The sequence below is a fragment of the Limulus polyphemus genome, unplaced genomic scaffold (genome assembly GCF_000517525.1).
Source record: "Limulus polyphemus unplaced genomic scaffold, Limulus_polyphemus-2.1.2 Scaffold908, whole genome shotgun sequence".
Lineage (NCBI taxonomy): Eukaryota > Metazoa > Arthropoda > Merostomata > Xiphosura > Limulidae > Limulus > Limulus polyphemus.
The window spans coordinates 96,822-114,968 of record NW_013666518.1 but is presented as its reverse complement, the minus strand read 5'-3'; the positions used below and the strand labels follow the sequence as shown (position 1 = coordinate 114,968).

The 18,147-nt window shown below is 30.4% G+C and overlaps 1 protein-coding gene across 6 annotated transcripts in view; it reads left to right on the top strand.

Moving 5' to 3' along the window:
• The window catches only part of LOC106461170 (single-stranded DNA-binding protein 3-like), a 226,729-nt gene extending 209,511 nt beyond the window's left edge, over window positions 1-17,218 (top strand). For 2 of the 6 annotated variants that reach the window (XM_022388031.1, XM_022388030.1), the window contains 10 exons: window positions 859-935; window positions 1,674-1,747; window positions 3,352-3,394; window positions 4,312-4,347; window positions 4,868-4,931; window positions 5,871-5,930; window positions 8,781-8,851; window positions 11,421-11,508; window positions 13,048-13,157; window positions 14,755-17,218. In XM_022388031.1, coding sequence (XP_022243739.1) covers window positions 859-935; window positions 1,674-1,747; window positions 3,352-3,394; window positions 4,312-4,347; window positions 4,868-4,931; window positions 5,871-5,930; window positions 8,781-8,851; window positions 11,421-11,508; window positions 13,048-13,157; window positions 14,755-14,865 — 734 coding nt within the window. In that variant the 3' untranslated portion in view covers window positions 14,866-17,218. Of the gene's footprint in view, window positions 1-858; window positions 936-1,673; window positions 1,748-3,351; window positions 3,395-4,311; window positions 4,348-4,867; window positions 4,932-5,870; window positions 5,931-8,780; window positions 8,852-11,420; window positions 11,509-13,047; window positions 13,158-13,437; window positions 13,542-14,754 lie in introns of all 6 variants that reach the window. The other 4 variants (XM_022388032.1, XM_022388035.1, XM_022388034.1 and 1 more) reach the window with 4 other exon arrangements.
• The last annotated feature ends 929 nt before the right edge of the window (window positions 17,219-18,147 follow it).

Sequence of the window (18,147 nt, the reverse complement as noted above, 5' to 3'; positions counted from 1 at the left end):
ATGTTTGTATGAAGATAACATTCAGACATTTGTGTCCCTTCTTTGATTAACTTGGCTTTCTCAGTTAAAATAGGTTATAACTATTTGTATATATCTAATATAATATAAATTAATCAAAATGTAGCACAGAACAAAATGTCATTGACTTAAGGAAAGTAGATTTCCCGTAAGTATTCCTTAATTATTATATTTGTTTCTAAAGATAAAAAGCATTATTAGTTAGTGTTTTGTTAGTCATTGTTTTTGTTCTTGTTTTCTCTTGAAATACTGATTATGTTAGTTGCAATTCTAATTTATCTTCATTTTAAAAAGATTTGTATATGTGAAAAAAAATTATGAACACTTTGAATACAGATTGGCAGGAACTCTTGTTCTCCATTGTACAGTTCTTCATCATGACAATCAGGAAATTGCACTGGGTTTCAAAGTACTTATTAAATTGCTCAGCACATTCCTTCATTGTCCGTTGGCAAATGTTGATTGTAAGCCATATATAGTTGTTGAAGAATTAAGAATGAGTTTTCAGTTACTTCATTGTATATCTTCAGATGCACTCATATCACCATTTAATAACTAAATGTTTAGAACACTTATAAATAGACATGGCTACATCCAATTTTGCAGAAATGGTGTTCCTTTAGTATGTGATAATCTGTGAAGTTGAACCTTTTTAAATTTCAAGATTCAATTGAAGCATTAGGTTTATACATTCATTCAAGTCATTAAGTAAACCATTTTTAATTTAAATTTTTTTAATCAGTGCCATAATAACATTGCTAGGGTTTGATATAAGAGTCATGTAATCCTGTAGTTTTTAGAAAAATTAAATGAGTTTATTGTATAAACCTTTTATTTCAGGACCACCTGGTATGAGTCCAATGAATCCAAGGATGAATCCTCCTCGAGGTCAACCCCTTGGTCCCATGAACCCAGGGGTAAGTCACAATATGCTTTGTACTATAAAAACTGAGGAGGAAAGCAGAATTGTTATTGACTTATCAACCTGTTTGCTTGGTTTTCATAACACATATAAAAAGTAGGGAATGTACAGTGAAACTAATTAAAAATGTATACAGACACATGAAAAATATCTTTTTAGCCATTATAGAAAAATATTGTGTCAGTATAAAAGATATTCTGTTTTTCAAAGTGTATATATTTAATAAATGAAAACAAACTACTCATGCATTTTATTGACAGAAAAAGGATCACTGCTTGTACATAAGATGTATTTTTCTAAGAGTTTTAAAATAAATAATAAAAATATAGTAATAATCAATGTCTTCTGAAGGAAAACAGGGTTTGGCAATAGCTAATTTCACTATCTCTGCAAGGCCAACTCTGACCTAGAATTATTGATTAGAAAAACTCTCCACATCAAACAGTATTCTCCAACCCTAAATAACATGCAGTCTTCATTAAATTGCACCTTTTTTAATATGTATAATAATAATACATAATATTGTTATGTTTTATTGTTCTAACTACTACTCATTAAATATTGTTAACTGTAGCATTATAAATTTAATGATGTCAAAGGATTGAAGTAAACTACTGATATTTTTCTTTAGATATTGAACATGGAATCTGCATAATTTTGAAACGTTTATCTGTCTTCTTTTTTTAGATATATGTACATTGTTTTTCATCATAATAATAATCTGATATTCTAGAATTATGGAGCAATGAGGCCACCCCCGAACAGTGCAATGGGACCAGGAGGACCAGGGATGCCACCTATGTCGATGTAAATTTTCTTAACTCCTAAATGTTTTTTACAAAACATCTTCTCCCATTTCTTAAATAATCTTTATTTTAGAAGTTTGAATTTGGATGTTTTATGAATAAATGAAAAAAATGAATTCCTTGTTGTTTTGTTATTTTTGGTTAAAAAAAACACATTCAGTGAAGTAAAAAATAACTGAAATTGATATTGCAGAGGAGTTACTGTTATCCATGAAATCATTTACAAAAACGAAGAGTCAAGGGAAAACAAAGTTAAATTTTACATTTTTAATCCATGATGGAATATCTGTTTTTGAATTATATATTCACTGTTGATCTAAAATTATGTCTGTGTTAATTTATCTAAGTCTGTGTTGTTCTTCTTCCATTTTATCATCTATTGGTTTACTTGTGTATCTTTATTAACTTGTCCAAGCCCATATTCTTCCCTTTCCCTTTTTATCATCATTTGTTTACCTACCTGTGAATTTGTATTAATTTTTTTAAGCCTACATGTTTACCTTTTATCTGTTGAGCTACCAGTGTATCTGTGTTAATTTGTCTAAGCCTAAATTATTCTTTTATTTTATTATCTGTTGATTTACCAGTGTATATAAAAAAAAACCTGCCTGAACTTTAACTGTGTGTAGTGTATACACTATGTATATATTTATGTAAAATTGGAAGAATTTGCATAAATAGTTTTCATCATAAAAATACAATTTGCTAAATTTTATTCTGTAAAAAATAACCAAATTGGACTCTAAAAAAAAAACATTTTGACTTGTACATTAAGAGTCAGATGTTTTACAAATATTTTATATTGTACAATTACAAACTATTTTTACAAGTAAGTACAAATAACTTCTGGTGAGAAGATAATAATAATAATAAGATAATTACTACATTCCATTTGCTTAAAGACCCTACCAAGGGAAACACTGACAAAATATCACAAACAAAATTCATGTTGAATGTTTTATACACATAAATGTATGTGTGTGCATATATTTTTAATTATATGTAACTTATTAGTAGTATAATGCTTTATGGTTATATATATGTGTGTAAAGTATTAAAATTTATTTTAATCAGTTATTCTACAGTGTTTTCTTTCTTTATTAAGAACAATATAGAATTCCTGTTTCTTCATTCTAAGTTAAAATACACAATTTCTTGCACCATTTAGTCTACAGTTGTCTGTCTGAAAACCATTATGTTTTTCTTTAACTAGTTAATAAATTAATTCTAAGCAGGAAAGCCATGAGTATAAAAGAAATTAAAACAATTTTAGTAATGAATAATAAATTTTTAAAAGTAAGTGGGAATGAACATATACATTTTACACCTTTTTTTTACACATTTCGTTTAAACATTTTACTAGGATTAGTTAAAACAAAACATTTCCCTTCTAGTCACACTAATCTTGGTTCATTACTACATGTAACAAGAAATTAAAATATTTCCCAAAAACTTTTACTTTTATCCAGTCATTTTTGTTGTTTTTTGTCTTTCTAACATCGTAGTATTACTTGTCTGTATCCATTTTCCTTCTATCTTTGTCTCTACTCATCTGTCTATTAGTGCATGAACTAAAAGAAAATTACCATGACTTTACTTGAATAGGCCTGGTCCAGGTGGAAGACCCTGGCAACCTAATACATCAACGGTAAGTTCCTCACTTCCTAAAGTTAGAAGAATAAAACAAAGGTTTGTAGTAAGCATTAACTGTGTGGTATTGATTAAAAGGCTCTCCTTCACATGAAATTAAGAATTTGCTGATAACAAAATATTTTTTAATTTTTTAAGACATTTCAACTTTAAAGTTTAACCCAACATCAACATAAAAATGGTTAATGTGGATGAGAAGCAAGTTAAATTGATTACGTAATTCTGTTATCTGAGAAGCAAACAAATTAGAAGAAAAAAAATTAATGAATTTTGTCTGCTTCACAATGCCCCAATTATCTGTTGTGCTTTACTGTTTGAACTCTAACTAACTACTAAGGAAGACACAAATTAACTGAAGAATAAAAAATGGGAAAAGGACTGTGATTCAAGTATATGCATAAAAAAATGTTCTTATCAAAACTAGTATCCTCTTCCATTATAAGTGGCCACTAAAAATAGTCCAAATACATTTCAAGGAACAAGCGTACAAATAATTGACTAAAAAATCAACAGTTTTAAAAAAAGACAGGCATGTTAAAGGAAGTGGATTTGATAGATTATGTTATATAAGCATTAGAGAAAATTACTTTTCAGCTTTATGTTCCCAAATTTAAGAGTAGTAGCATATCATTTGATCATCTTTTTTTTTTGGGGGGGGGGGGTAGATGCATTATAGAAAATATAATTAGCTTTATTGAGTCATTTACCTATTTATTGTTGCCTGATTACTCTTAAAGAAGAAGTCTTCTTGGATCAAAACCCTAATGAATTTATATTTCTGTTAGAATTCTAAATGAATTTTTGATTTCAAGAAATAACTAAAGGTGATTTTTTTTTGTCTTGAACTTTTAAAGTCTAAAGTGGAAATTGTTTGAGAAAAGTGTTATGTAGAATGTTATGTCTGTTACTTTACAGATAAATTATTCTTCGGCGTCTCCAGGTGGTCATTATGTAAGTCCATATTGATTTTAATTTGCCCCAAATAATTGCTTTCATTTTTTAATGTTCAGTCTTCAGTCCAGTCATTGAAAAGTTGTAAATTTTTTATGACATTTTGAAAAGCAAGTTCGTGAAAGGTAATACTTGAGTAATAAAGTTTGCATACATTTTATGCTAATGTATACAGGCAGTATTATTTATTGGTTACTTTGTGAGTACTTACTTGTTTCTCTATGATGTTTTTTTTTATTGTGATTATTAATGCATGTTGTTTTTTTTATGAATGTTTGATAATTAAGGTTTATAATCTACATGTTTATTAGATATAAACAGTTAGTTACTCAATTGGGAATGCACAAGAGTCTAATTGAGTAATTACATAGATTTAGTTTGAATGCAATGTCCTACTTCTTAATTTCTGAGAAGGTAAAATCAGTTACCATCTAAACTGTTCCAAAAGGTTTTTGTTAACTTATTATGTTTAATTAATATTACTTTTATAAGATCCAGCTTTTTACTGCATTTCTCTTAGGGTCCTCCAGTGTCCAGTACAGGTCCTCCTGGTCCTGGAACTCCTATAATGCCCAATCCGCAAGGTAAGTTTGAAAATTTTTTTAGTTGCATTACCTGAGTACTTGACTATTTTTGATAATTTCTTTGGTAAAGGAAGTATTAGATATGAATTTTAATAAAAGTATTTCACAAATAATAAATTTATTACTTTGAATGTTAATTTAAAGAAATATTTATTAAGCATGAATAAAAATGGAGAGAGAAATGGCCTGGTAAGATGCCATTGTAGCAGAAGGTTTTGATATCTCAGTATAGGTTGATCATTTTTCCTAGTTTAAAATTGCTATTGCTTGAATTATACATCTTGTTTTTTTTTGTTGTTGTTGTTGCTGAAGATAATGCAAAACTACAATAAATATACTTAATATAAATGTTGTAGTAAATTTTGTCAGCATTCAAAATGCAATGAATAGGTTTATATATTCAATTTATAATACTTTAGAATTGTTTTAGTGTTGTGTTTATAAAAGAAATTATTTTATTTGAAATTTTGCCCACTTTGAATATTTCTTATAATTGTTATACAGTTATAGGTAGCAAGTCATTAATAAATACTCAGGTAACCTTGAAATATTTTGTTCTAGTGCAAATACAATGTTATTTTAATTTTTTTTCACGTAAAGTGTGAAAGTGCACCTAACATCTTTTCAACCCTTTTTTTTTTCTCATCTGTGGCTAAAATTCTGTCATTTTATCCACATTGTCTTTATTCTTTTAGCCTGGTTTATTTTATTTATACATTTTTGAAAATTTTGTATGTAGCTACATGTAGAATAGTTTCTTGTTTTAGCAGAAATGAACATTCATTTTAATTAAAAGCAGTATAGTAGCTACATGTAGTATAGTGTCCTCTCCTGGCAGAATTGAACATTCATTTTCAAAACAATGTAGCTAGCTACTCATAGTATAGCGCCATCTCTTGTCAAAATGAAACATTCATTTTAAACCTTCATATGTTCTAGGTACATCTGGCCCTTATTCCCCTGCAACTCCAAGAATGAATGCCCCCAACACGCGAAGAGGTGAAGCTTTATCCATAAACTTTTAGTGTTCTACCCTTAACTTTCACAGGTTCCTTAAAGAACAGCTTTTAGTAATAATACTCTGATTTAAAGAGGTGCTTGTCTTCACACCTTTCCTTCTCTTATTTGACATGGCTGGCTAATTAACTTTTATTAATACTTTTTAAGTATCTGTAATTTCTTGTACTTACAATTTTTGACAGAACTAACATTAGTAAAAAGATTTATGAACTAAGAATTTTGTCTGGGAAACATTTATAATCACCTAATATTTTTCAAAAGCTTAGAGCTAAAATCAGAAGCCTGGGGTCATAACAAAACCATTTGCTTTTGAGGCCTGGTGAAACTTTATTATGTGAAATGTTGGATAATACTCTTTTATTTTAAGCAAAAAGACTAAAATAAAATATAAAAATGTTAAGAATTCTCTGAGTGCATATTTTTGCACTAATATGTGGATTCTTAGCATGAGGTTGGTGCATGTGATGACAAATATTATCATTTTGTTTCTTCTGGCATGGTTTTTGTACTTTCTACTATAAATTGCTTGAAATAGAATACTTTTAGAAAGGTTAGGTTTGGTCCTGCACTGTGTACAAGTAAGTTTTTTTTTTATCCATCTTATTAAATTATATTTGTAGATGATCTTTTGTTGTGAAGCAGTAATATTTTTATTTATCAGAACAATGTTTTCATTTTATAATTAACACTTTGAAATTCAAGAGCAGGAATTGTTTAATTTCTCACTTTTTACTCAAGAAATAAAGAGCTACAAGAAAACTTATTTGGAGCAAAAGACCCGTCTTTTGTTCAACTTTAAACCAATTGTATGCTATTAGTAAATACTTGTAGAAACTTGTATCGGCCATCCCTTAATGTAGTTTATGCTGTGCTTTATAAGTGTGGGAAGAACAGTATAATAATCTGAACATTTTTGAATCAAAAATTAAATTTAAAATGCTGGATTACCTTGCTAATTATATTTAGCTTGTTTGTGTCTGAAACATTTTTTAATCAAACTTTTAATTTCAGCTCTTTTGGCTTTTTAGATAACATAGGTCTGAGAATGTGAGGCAGCATCCAGTGCTAACAATAATAACTAAATATTGTTTTACTTATGGGTGCTTATTTAGTTACTATTTAATGGTTATAACAAAGTGACCATTCAGTATTCAGCACTAACTACTTAACCATTTGGTTAATGGAAATGTTTGACATTCACATAAGATTTATGACTTATAATTTGGGTCAAGTTTAACATGCTCTGTATGTTATAGCTAGACTTATATCAACTTAGTAGACAGCTTTTATTATTTGGGTCAAGTTTAATGTGTTCTGTATGCTAGAGTTAGGCTTATATAACTTACTAGACAACTTTTATAATTTGGGTCAAGTTTAATGTGTTCTGTATACTATAGCTAGGCTTATATCAACTTACTAGACAACTTTTATAACTTGGATGAAGTTTAGCATGTTCTGTAAGCTATAGCTAGGCTTATATCAACTTACTAGACAACTTTTATAATTTGGGTCAAGTTTAATGTATTCTGTAAGCTATAGCTAGGCTTATATCAACTTAGTAGATAGCTTTTATAATTTGGGTGAAGTTTAATGTATTCTGTAAGCTATAGCTAGGCTTATATCAACTTAGTAGACAACTTTTATAATTTGGGTGAAGTTTAATATATTCTGTAAGCTATAGCTAGGCTTATATCAACTTACTTTTATAACTTGGATGAAGTTTAATGTATTCTGTATGCTATAGTTAAGCTTATATCAACTTACTAGAAAACTTTTGTAATTTGAGTCAAGTTTAATGTGTTCTGTATGTTATAGCTAGGCTTATATCAACTTACTACACAACTTTTGTGGCTTAGCCATGTGTTTATTAGGTTATAGCTAGGCTTATATCAACCAGCTAGACAGCTTTTGTGACTTAGTTGAGGTTTAACATGTGTTCAGTAGGCTAAAACTCTGTTTATATCAACCTAAAAGACAACTTTTATGACATGAATAAAGCAGTAGACTGCTTCTACATCTACTAAGTGCCAAATGTTATGACATTATTCAAATTTACTTTGTTCAAGTAAAAACATTTTATGTTGATACATAGTAGTCAGTATTTTCAACTTGCTTAAATTTGACTTAAGTTATTAAAGTACATTTAAGAACAGTTTTAGTGGTCAGACAGCAGTTTTCTTTCATGCCCACATGTAGATTTGCATCTGTATATATGTAAACACACACACACATTTCAGAGGTATTTATATAGACATAACTATACTTATTGAGTGACATCATTTATTTGACAAAATAGTTTTGACATAAGGATTCAGGGTTTACTGTGGGAAAGAGTGACACTTTTGCTATCTTAGAATTTACATGTTAATGATATATGATCTAGAACAGCTTTTCCCCAAAAATTTTCCTACGTGACTCCATTTTGAGAGATATTAGCTTACATGACCCCAGAGAGTGCCCAAAATAATGTAGCACCTAACACATTCACAGGGTGATTTTCAAAACTTTTTAATCCAGAACAAAAAGTAGGCCTTATTCTAATCATCTTCTGTGAACTCTATGACCCACAGATTGGGAACTGCTGATCTAAAATATTAAATCCTTGAAACAAATGTAGGACTCATTGTAATAATCTTCTCTGGATTCTATGACCCACAGATTGGGAACTGCTGACCTAAAATGTTAAATCCTTGAAACAAATGTAGGACTCATTGTAATAATCTTCTCTGGATTCTATGACCCACAGATTGGGAACTGCTGACCTAAAATGTTAAATCCTTGAAAAACTGTTTATTTCATTGCATTTATGAAGTGTAACTTATTTTTTAGATTCATCTAATTCTGGTGCAGATGGAATGTACACAATGATGAAACCTGTGCCAGGTGGCAACATGCCAGGGGTGAGAAATGATCATTAGATTTTGTGATAAACTTGATATATTGTTACATTTATCAGAATTTTGTAATTTGGAAAAAAATAAGTTAAGAGCACTTATTATCAAAAACAAACTTATGTTATGTATTCTCAAAAAAAGTATGTTAAATCAAATATAATTACGTGAATAATTAGATAAACACTTATACCAAGGTGTTTCCAAATTATAAGTTCTGAGATCAAAGCTACTGACTTTTATTCTGATATTGTACAGTCTTACAGATACAGGTTTTTGACAATATACTGTGTCCTGATTTTAAACTTTTGTTTATATTTATGTGGGTATGTTTGTGAGACAAATGAACAATATTTGAATCGTATCTTACTTGATTATACATATTGTAATTCATCTCTTTTGGCCCCCGAGTGGCACAGCGGTATGTCTGCGGACTTATGACACCAGAAACCGGGTTTCAATTAACGTGGTGGGCAGAGCACAGATAGCCCATTGTGTAGCTTTCTGCTTAATTCCAAACAAATCATTTCTTTTGATCACTGCAACAATTGCTAACCTATAACCAATTGCTAAGCTATAACCATATTTTATGTTATTCCCATAGTCTTCACTAGTGTTTTTCTGTAGTATATTTTTATCATAATTATTAATATTATTATTTTATTTATAATTTCTAAACGGATGGTAAACTACAGTTTTATTTCAAATAAAAAAAAATAGTAAAAAAAAAAGTCAAACTTAAATTTCATTCAAAATTAAGAGCATGTACTACATTACAGAGTAAACTAGAGAGAGTGGTCAGTGGATGTAGTCTTTGGACAAATTAAGACGAATGTATAGTGGTCAGTGTTGTATGTAGAAAATGTAGTTTTTTTTTATGTATAAGAATGCTTTATATAGATTTATTGTCAGTGTGTTAATGAGAAAGTTTGTAACAGTTTAGTAAGTAAAATAGAATGCTTTCATTATCAGAGTTAAAACAGAGCCTTAAAAGCATTGAAAAGTTTTGAAATTATCGTAACTCTATTACTGTAGAATTTTTAACTTGTTTTCGTTGTTTATGTTTTCTACAATTTTGCCAGCTAGTGCCAGTCATAAAATATTTCAAGAACTGGTGTCTGTCATGTATAGTTAGTTTAGCCAGGCTGTTTAGATGTATTGTGGCTGGCATTGTTTTCATCTGCTGCAGACATTTTATTGCCAAGCACGGAAAGTTAAGGGTTCACTAGGATATTATAGTAAAATATAATTCTGTAAAAAAATACATTTTGTTTTAGACTTGCAGTGTATAGCTAATATTATAAAAGCATCTAAAATGCAGTGTTTTGGTAATACTTTTAACTATGTGTATTACATAATTGTGTAGAAATTATCAGTCGAATGAACATGACATTATTTTCTGCTTAATGCTGTGACGTTTTGAGCTTGGAATATTAAGTGCACATGAGATATGTTGGAAGTCCGTTCTCCCATAGCACATCATCAATTGGCTAGCTTTCTGACTGAAAATTCCTGATAGAAATCATATAGCATTTTACTGGCTGTTCATGGCAACTCTTTAAATAACCATATAATGGACATTAAATGTGAACTGCCCAGGAAATTGTTATTGTTGTTTTTTGACACAATGGGAAAGTGCTACTTTCAAGATTCATGGTTGGAGGATTATAAATACAAAAGGTTGCTGATACAAGCCAAACATTTTACAATAAATATCACAACCACTTGTGTTTGAACTAACTGTATATGTGATTTTATATTCTAAAATAGCTTTATAATATTGTTTAAAAAAAAGGCTTGATTTTCTGATCCAGTTTTTTGTTTCAACTTGTCTATACTGTTGTTGCATTATAATAAGAACAAGTGAATGACATTGACATCAGGACAATTAAGCAATGCACTAGTCGTCACTACTGTAATACAAGAAAAAGGGTTAAATAATTTAAACCATGACAGGACAATTAAATGACAGAATATTTGAAATAAGCATAACATATTAATAAGAAGTTTTTACTGTTACTTTCTTTAATAAGAATTAATACTTTTGTAAATTTAAGAAGAAATATTTTGATAAACTTAGAAGGGGTTTTCATGTTTTTCTGCAGTAGAGAAAGTTTAACCTTCATTAAAACTGTCTGTTTACAATAACTTGAGATATTCTCACCTTGTTGTTTTTATATCCTGACCTAACAACAAGACTTTTAAGAAAAAGTATGAATAAAACATTGCTTTTAATAACTTAATTTTTAGGAATTTTCATTTTTCTGTATATTGTTGATCATGATGTACTTGACCTTGTGTTGGGCTATACAGAGTAATGTATTCAAGCTGATGTCAAAGAAATCTGGTGAGATTTGTAAAACATTGGTAATCTGTAATTATGTGAAAGAGAAACTTTATTTAATATTTGAGTAAGCTCTTTCTATTGTACTAAAATATCTTTAAGGTTCTAATGCAACCAAGTGTCATTAAGTGCATATACAGTATTTATCATAAGGAAGAAAATTACTAATACTTGTTGGAACTCCCTAATTGTGTTGAAGCTCATAATATATGATATTTTCTTTATCATTTTTAGTTTGCAATGGGTCCAGGTCCGGATGGTCCAATGGGCCCTATGGGACCAGATATGGGTCCTCCTGTAATGAATGGCATGTCTTCAGCTGGTATGTACACCTGTTTAACATTTTCATGAAAACTAGGTAAAATATATGTTATAAATATGGATAAACTTTAAAAGGAGAATAACTGTGATCCTCTAATCTGTGAATTCACTGTTATATGTAATGTTGTAGCCTAATTAAGATTTTAATCCAAACGTTTCTAGAAATGTGTACTGTTGTTTAGACAGAAGCTAAATTTAGTATGATGGGTGGATCTCAAAGCTGGAGCTTTCTCCAAAGTGTAGGAAAAATTTTTAGCTACATATAAAAAAGCAAGTTAGGCTAGAGTTAGTCAGGCAGTCAATAAAGTAGTGAGTTATTAAAAGAGAAAGTTTGTTAGCAGTTAATCATTAATTAGTAATCCGTGCATGATTTATCAGCTTGTCTGTTATTGTTTGAGTAATCCGTGCACAATTTATCAGCATGTCTGTTATTGTTTGAGTAATCCGTGCATGATTTATCAGCTTGTCTGTTATTCGTTGAGTAATCCGTGCATGATTTATCAGCTTGTCTGTTATTCGTTGAGTAATCCGTGCACAATTTATCAGCATGTCTGTTATTGTTTGAGTAATCCATGCATGATTTATTACCATGTATGTTATTGTTTGAGTAATCTGTGCATGATTTATCAGCTTGTCTGTTATTGTTTGAGTAATCCGTGCATGTATTATCAGCATGTATGTTATTGTTTGTGTAATCTGTGCATGATTTATCAGCTTGTCTGTTATTGTTTGAGTAATCCGTGCATGTTTTAATCAACTTGTTTGTTATTGTATGAGTAATCCATGCATGCATTATCAGCATGTATGTTATTGTTTGTGTAATCTGTGCATGATTTATCAGCTTGTCTGTTATTGTTGGCCAGTTTTTGTTAGCTTGCTGTGAAAGGTGAATATGTATTTCAGTGAAGAACTAGAGATAAGAAATCAAAGAAGTAAGTGAACTTTCTGTTAAAGATATATTTCTTTGTTTTTTTATAATTTGTAGTGCATACTGGAGGGACTTAAGACATTTTGTCAGTGAAGTTAGAGAAAAAAAACAACGACCTTTAATCTCCAGATAATAAGCTTTTTAAATTTACCCAATGTTTCACCCTCTTGTGGCTTCATTAGGGTGGAACATTGGCTGAAAAAAATAATTAAAAATTATTATCTGAAGAGCAAAGGTCGTTTTTTTTTCTCCAACTTTATTGTCAAACTGTGTAGTTTATATGTGGTCCTACTGTTGAATATTGGTAAGACTAACCATAAAACTTGGCATTTAAGAAATAAAACATTTTTGTTATTGTTAAGTGGATTGGACTTTGCATTGTTCATTTTATAGAATAAATCTAAAAGGACCCAACGAACAAAAGATACTATTGAAACAATACTAATAGGTTATGGATTTGTTAAAAAACATTTAACTTTGGACGATAAAAGAATCCACATTTTGCCAACTAAACAAGTATTTTGGTCAATAATTTTTCTGTGTCCAAATTAACCAACTGAAGAGTGCAGTTCAGTCTGTTCTTCATTATAAAATTGTTTATCTGGTAATTAGGTGATGGCCTAGATGGAATGAAAAATTCTCCTGCTAATGGACCTGGAACCCCAAGGGAAGATGGCCCTCCTATGAATGAATTTGGTATTCCTGGTTATGGACAGGAAAATGTAAGTGTTCACATAATATAGAAAATATGATTGCTTCTTTACAGATATATTTGTTCCCATTTTATTTGGGAGCAGACTAATTAACTCCTGGTATCGGGTGTACAAGTGTTTGTTTTTCTACTTCTTTACTCTGCTCTATCATCCTTCTGTTTAGGAACAATAACAGGATATTGATCAAGTTCTTAGCCTAAATTTTCAGTTTTTGAGGTTTGGCCAAGAATCTAGTTGGTTTCAGTGTGTATCGAAGGCCAACCGTTGATGCTATATTCTTGGGATACAGATGCCGGGGGATACATCCGGGATTGACATGCAGTGCCATTTGCAGGCTTGTGCCAGTCACCAGGGCGCACCCTTGTGAAATTTAAGTGCAGGATAAAGTTCCAGGTACGTTGGCAATCGGTCTTTTCACTGGAGTCGTTACCCTCACCCCTAGTGCACTTCTTACCTTGCTTACTGTCACATGCTGAAGACTAAAACTGTAGCTGAGGACCACTTGGTTTTGCTGTTTCTTTGCTGTTTGTGTGTATTTTTAATTATGTTTAATTGATTTTTATTCTTAATTTTGGTTGGTCTGTTTTTGTTTGTGTTTGTGTGTGATTTCTTTTCCCATTTGTTGGACTTTCCTTTTTAATGCATTGCTTTCTTGTACTTTTCTGTACTGTAGAATAGATTTTGTGAAACGTATCTTTGTTTATGTCTTAGTCCTACATTCTTACTGTCCCGTCATTGCTCTGAAACTAGGCTGTTGGAAAGTGCTTGTAGTTCCCTCCCTCTCAGCCAAGACTCAAAGTACAAAATTCATCAACACTGAACAATTGATTGGCTGGAAAAAAAAAGAAATAAAAAGATGGACTGAAAATCATCAAACACTGCACTTAAATTTCTGAGAGGTATAGCTTTGCAGAAAGGGCCATGACGGTACTTTTTTGCAAACGTTTGGCAGCAAAGGAAACTTCGAACAAACAAGAAAGTGTTGTAGATTTGTAGAATTATTTTGTTTATGTTCCTGCAAGGTTGTACTTATTATTTCAGTGGATAAACTTATGGTGAGATTATAGATTTTTTTTTTTTTGTGGTTTGTTTTCTAATAGGAATGATGGGAGTTGATGCTAAACTTTGTTCTTCTCAGCTCAGTTTAAGACTTCAAGTGTGAATTAGCCATTTCTTCATTCACTTTTCAAATACAGTTAGAACAACTGCATCTTAAACAGAATAATTACTTTCCTGTGATTATTCTTTTTTGTTTTGTCAGTTTTTAATTTTTTTCTATTTCATTTTACATTTAAAGAAAACAAAACTGTGCATGCATTTTCAAAATCACCCCCCACCACACTGCAACTCCCTTTTGTTCTTTCAACTTACTTTTAGATTCATTTTGCAAATGCATACAGTTGAACAGCTGAAATATTTGAATTTTATATACTTTGCAGCTTTAAATGACTACAGTTAATCATAGTTTTTCTGCTCTGTTATGAATGTTTGCTTTTCAGGCAGCATGATAGACCAATTAGGGTATTGAGACAGCTTAAGAATGTTGTATATTTTTGTACATTACTATCCAAAGTATGAAGTATGTCTTCTTTACTTGTGCTTACAGGATCAGAATGAATCAGCAGCAATACTGAAAATCAAAGAGAGCATGCAAGAGGAAGCCAAAAGGTTTGAGAAAGACACCCCATCAGAACATCCAGAATATTTCATGCAATAATTGTGCTCTCAGTTCTGCTCTCCCACAACTAACCTGCCAGGGCACAGTGCCCTTCATCATGTATCCCCACCTGGGGTTCTCCAGCACTTTGATACCAATTACCACTTGGCCTAATTCCTAAACCTCAGAGACAGTGGAATAGACCTAAACAAATCCCTCAAAGATTCCAATCAAAAACCTCTTTGATCAGAGCTTGTGTGTCAGTGTGGTGACTGTACTATAGAACCCGTGTCAAGTTAGATCTTCTGCATTATATGAGAATCAACTTTACGAGCAGATTTATTTCTTGAAAACCATCTTTTAATATGACCTTCATTTTTGTTCTTTCATAATAAGTAGATCCCATCATTCTCATTAAACTAATTTAAACGTCATTTAGCTTAATGTACGAAGCTAGTTTAGAAAGTTGTTTGTATGTATATATATATATCCCAGGTTTTACCACACATACATGCGAAAAAAAATATTCAAGTCATATTTAACTCTTGTGTACGCTCTGTTTTCTTGTAGTTGGATTATAAACGATATAGGATTCTGTTCTTATATTTGTATTGTGTGAACTTGAATTTGTATGAAGTTACACAAATTTCTGCCGGTCTTCTACACATTAATGTATGATACATCTTGAAAACTGACTGGTGGGTGTAATTTTTCTCAAACTCAACAAGTAATGTGTTTTTTTAGTTATTAAATGTGGAAAAGAAGAATGTTATGCGCTTTTGAAGTGAAAGGGATCAAAGTGGGCTTGGTGTTCAGTGTCAAAGTCTTGCTTCCTTTGTACTTGGTACTTTCCTCTATTTACTTCTGTCACTCACATCATGCATCCTTTCTAAGATGCTACTTGGAAAAAATTTATATTTTCAATGGGAGCAGGAAGTGACAAATGATAATTTTCTGAAACTATTGAAGCATAGCCTCCCATTCATACATATGTTGATTTTATTTATACGTAAACCATGTTAATGATAATAGTACTACTTCCAGTGGCTCCATCTATTTATGTAAAGCTCTTGGAATGTAACGTTGTTTATATGTTTTTGTGAAATGTAATGAGCATTAATTTTTGTTAATCTTTAGTGTTAAAACATTTATAGAAGTAGATGATTTTGGGTATGAGGTAGAACAAAGATGTTTTATACAGATGAAAAAAGTAACGTTTAGACCAGCTCTCCAAACCCTGACACATTATTAGTGACTGTTGGTAATTTTTTTTCATCCCTTACCAATTTTTTTCTTTCTCAGTTTTATAATTTGCTGTTTCCTTCAACTGATAATCAGTACATACTGAGTACAAGTAATGATAGAGCTAGCAAAGATACCAAGTGTGGAATTAAGGGGTTTCATCTAAGTTATGTTATTACTGTATTTCACTTTTATAAAATACAGTTAAGCTGTTTTGAATCTTAAAAATTCAACATTTATTAGATTCATTTTCACATATTTAAATCAAAAGCAACGAAATTTTTATAATCAACACAAGCATCTAAAATAAAAAATCAGTATCATGGATAAGGTATTTATTCTGCTGTCCCTCCTCATTTATCACAATGCCAAATATTTCTTAAGATAAAAAGTTTTAAGTATTATGATACAGATAACAAATATTTTAATTAATTTTGCCCTCCCCCAGTTTTAAAAAGCATTTAACTGATGTAATGACCTTATTTTCTGAAGTTTTTATCAAATAGTAAAAGCTCAGTTAGTTTATCTCTTCATGTTTTGTACTCAATAAGTTTGTGAAAATCACTGTATCTATGAAGTAAGCACTTAAGTAGAATTATTTGCAAATGAAAAACACTTTAATTAAAACCTTCCATGGAACTTTATTTTTTAAATTTAGTAAGTTAATAAAGATATACTATCTTTGTTATTCATCATAGACTTTTATGTTACATAACATAAAGCAGCACAGGCTGTTAATCTAAGTTGAAATTGAAATGAAAATATTTTAATTTGAAAAATATTGAAACTATATATATTGCATACACTAGATGTATATTTTATTTGTTCACTGTCAGAGTTACATTTTACAAAATGGTGTGTGTCTGTTTGAAAACTCCTTTCATTCTGTTTTTACAGATTAACCAAGAAGTAGTATTTTCTGGATATATGTTGTTCATCAATTAATGAAAGAAGAAAAAAGGTTTAAGCTGATATTTACTTTTGTGTTGTATTTTCTCCAAGTAACATATTTATTTTTTCTTATTCATTTCCAGTTGTGTTCAAGCTTTTTTGATCAGTAGCTGATGATGCTATGCAGAAGTGTTTTAAGCCATTGAATGAGGTGGTTGTTTCATCATTGACTCGGTATATTTCTCGCCCATTTTTTTTTCTTTTTTTTTTTGTATACTAAGAACAGCAACAGGGAAATATTTTAGTAAAAAATCAGGTGCTGATAATCCTAGTGACTTGTTAGCATTTGAGCTGTGAAAAGAACAACTATCTGTTAATGATAAAGAAAGGACAGGTTAACTTTTAGTAAATTGGAAATTTTTTTCTGTAAATACAATGCTTTTTCCAGCTAGAAAGAGTAAAGTGTGGTTTCTTGAACATATTTATGGAAAATGTTTTGATAGTACCAGTTACTCCAATTTCCATGAATATGTTATCAACATACATTTGAATAGAACTTTTTTATAATACACGATAAAGGGTTTCTCACACATTTTTATTCCTTTAAGATTTACACCATGTTTCTTTGTTCAGATTACACCAGTAATGATTATGAGCTTTGAACACATTTTAAAACTTATTACTGCTATACCTCAACAGTGAGCGATTTCTTATTACAAATCTAGGACCTGCATGTACCAATAAAGGTCACTTTGATGAGATATATTACTGAACCACTCTACAAATCTGCTGACTTTCCTGTAATGTAGCCATCTATTGTGGGTCATGTTATAATACATCAGATTGTTTGACTTAGTGTGCAACTCAACAAGACTGTAAACTAAAACATGTACAGGAAGCTAAAGTGTAAATAAGGGAAAACTGAAATATTAGGCAATTTCAAGAGTTGAGATTAAACACCCTTGAAAGATTCTCCTATATCACACCATGACAGTGATAGACTGCTTCACCTATTAGCTGAAAATGTACGTTGTACCTAACCAATGAGTTCCTAAACAGATGTGGTTCACCTGTATACTTAATTCTGATCAAAGATAAAACCCTAATAAGTTTTGTCTTTTGCCAAAACATATTAACTCTAGAAAATAATAATAAAATGGACTGTTGATCCTCAGTTTTTGTGACAAAATAGTATAACTACAACATTCT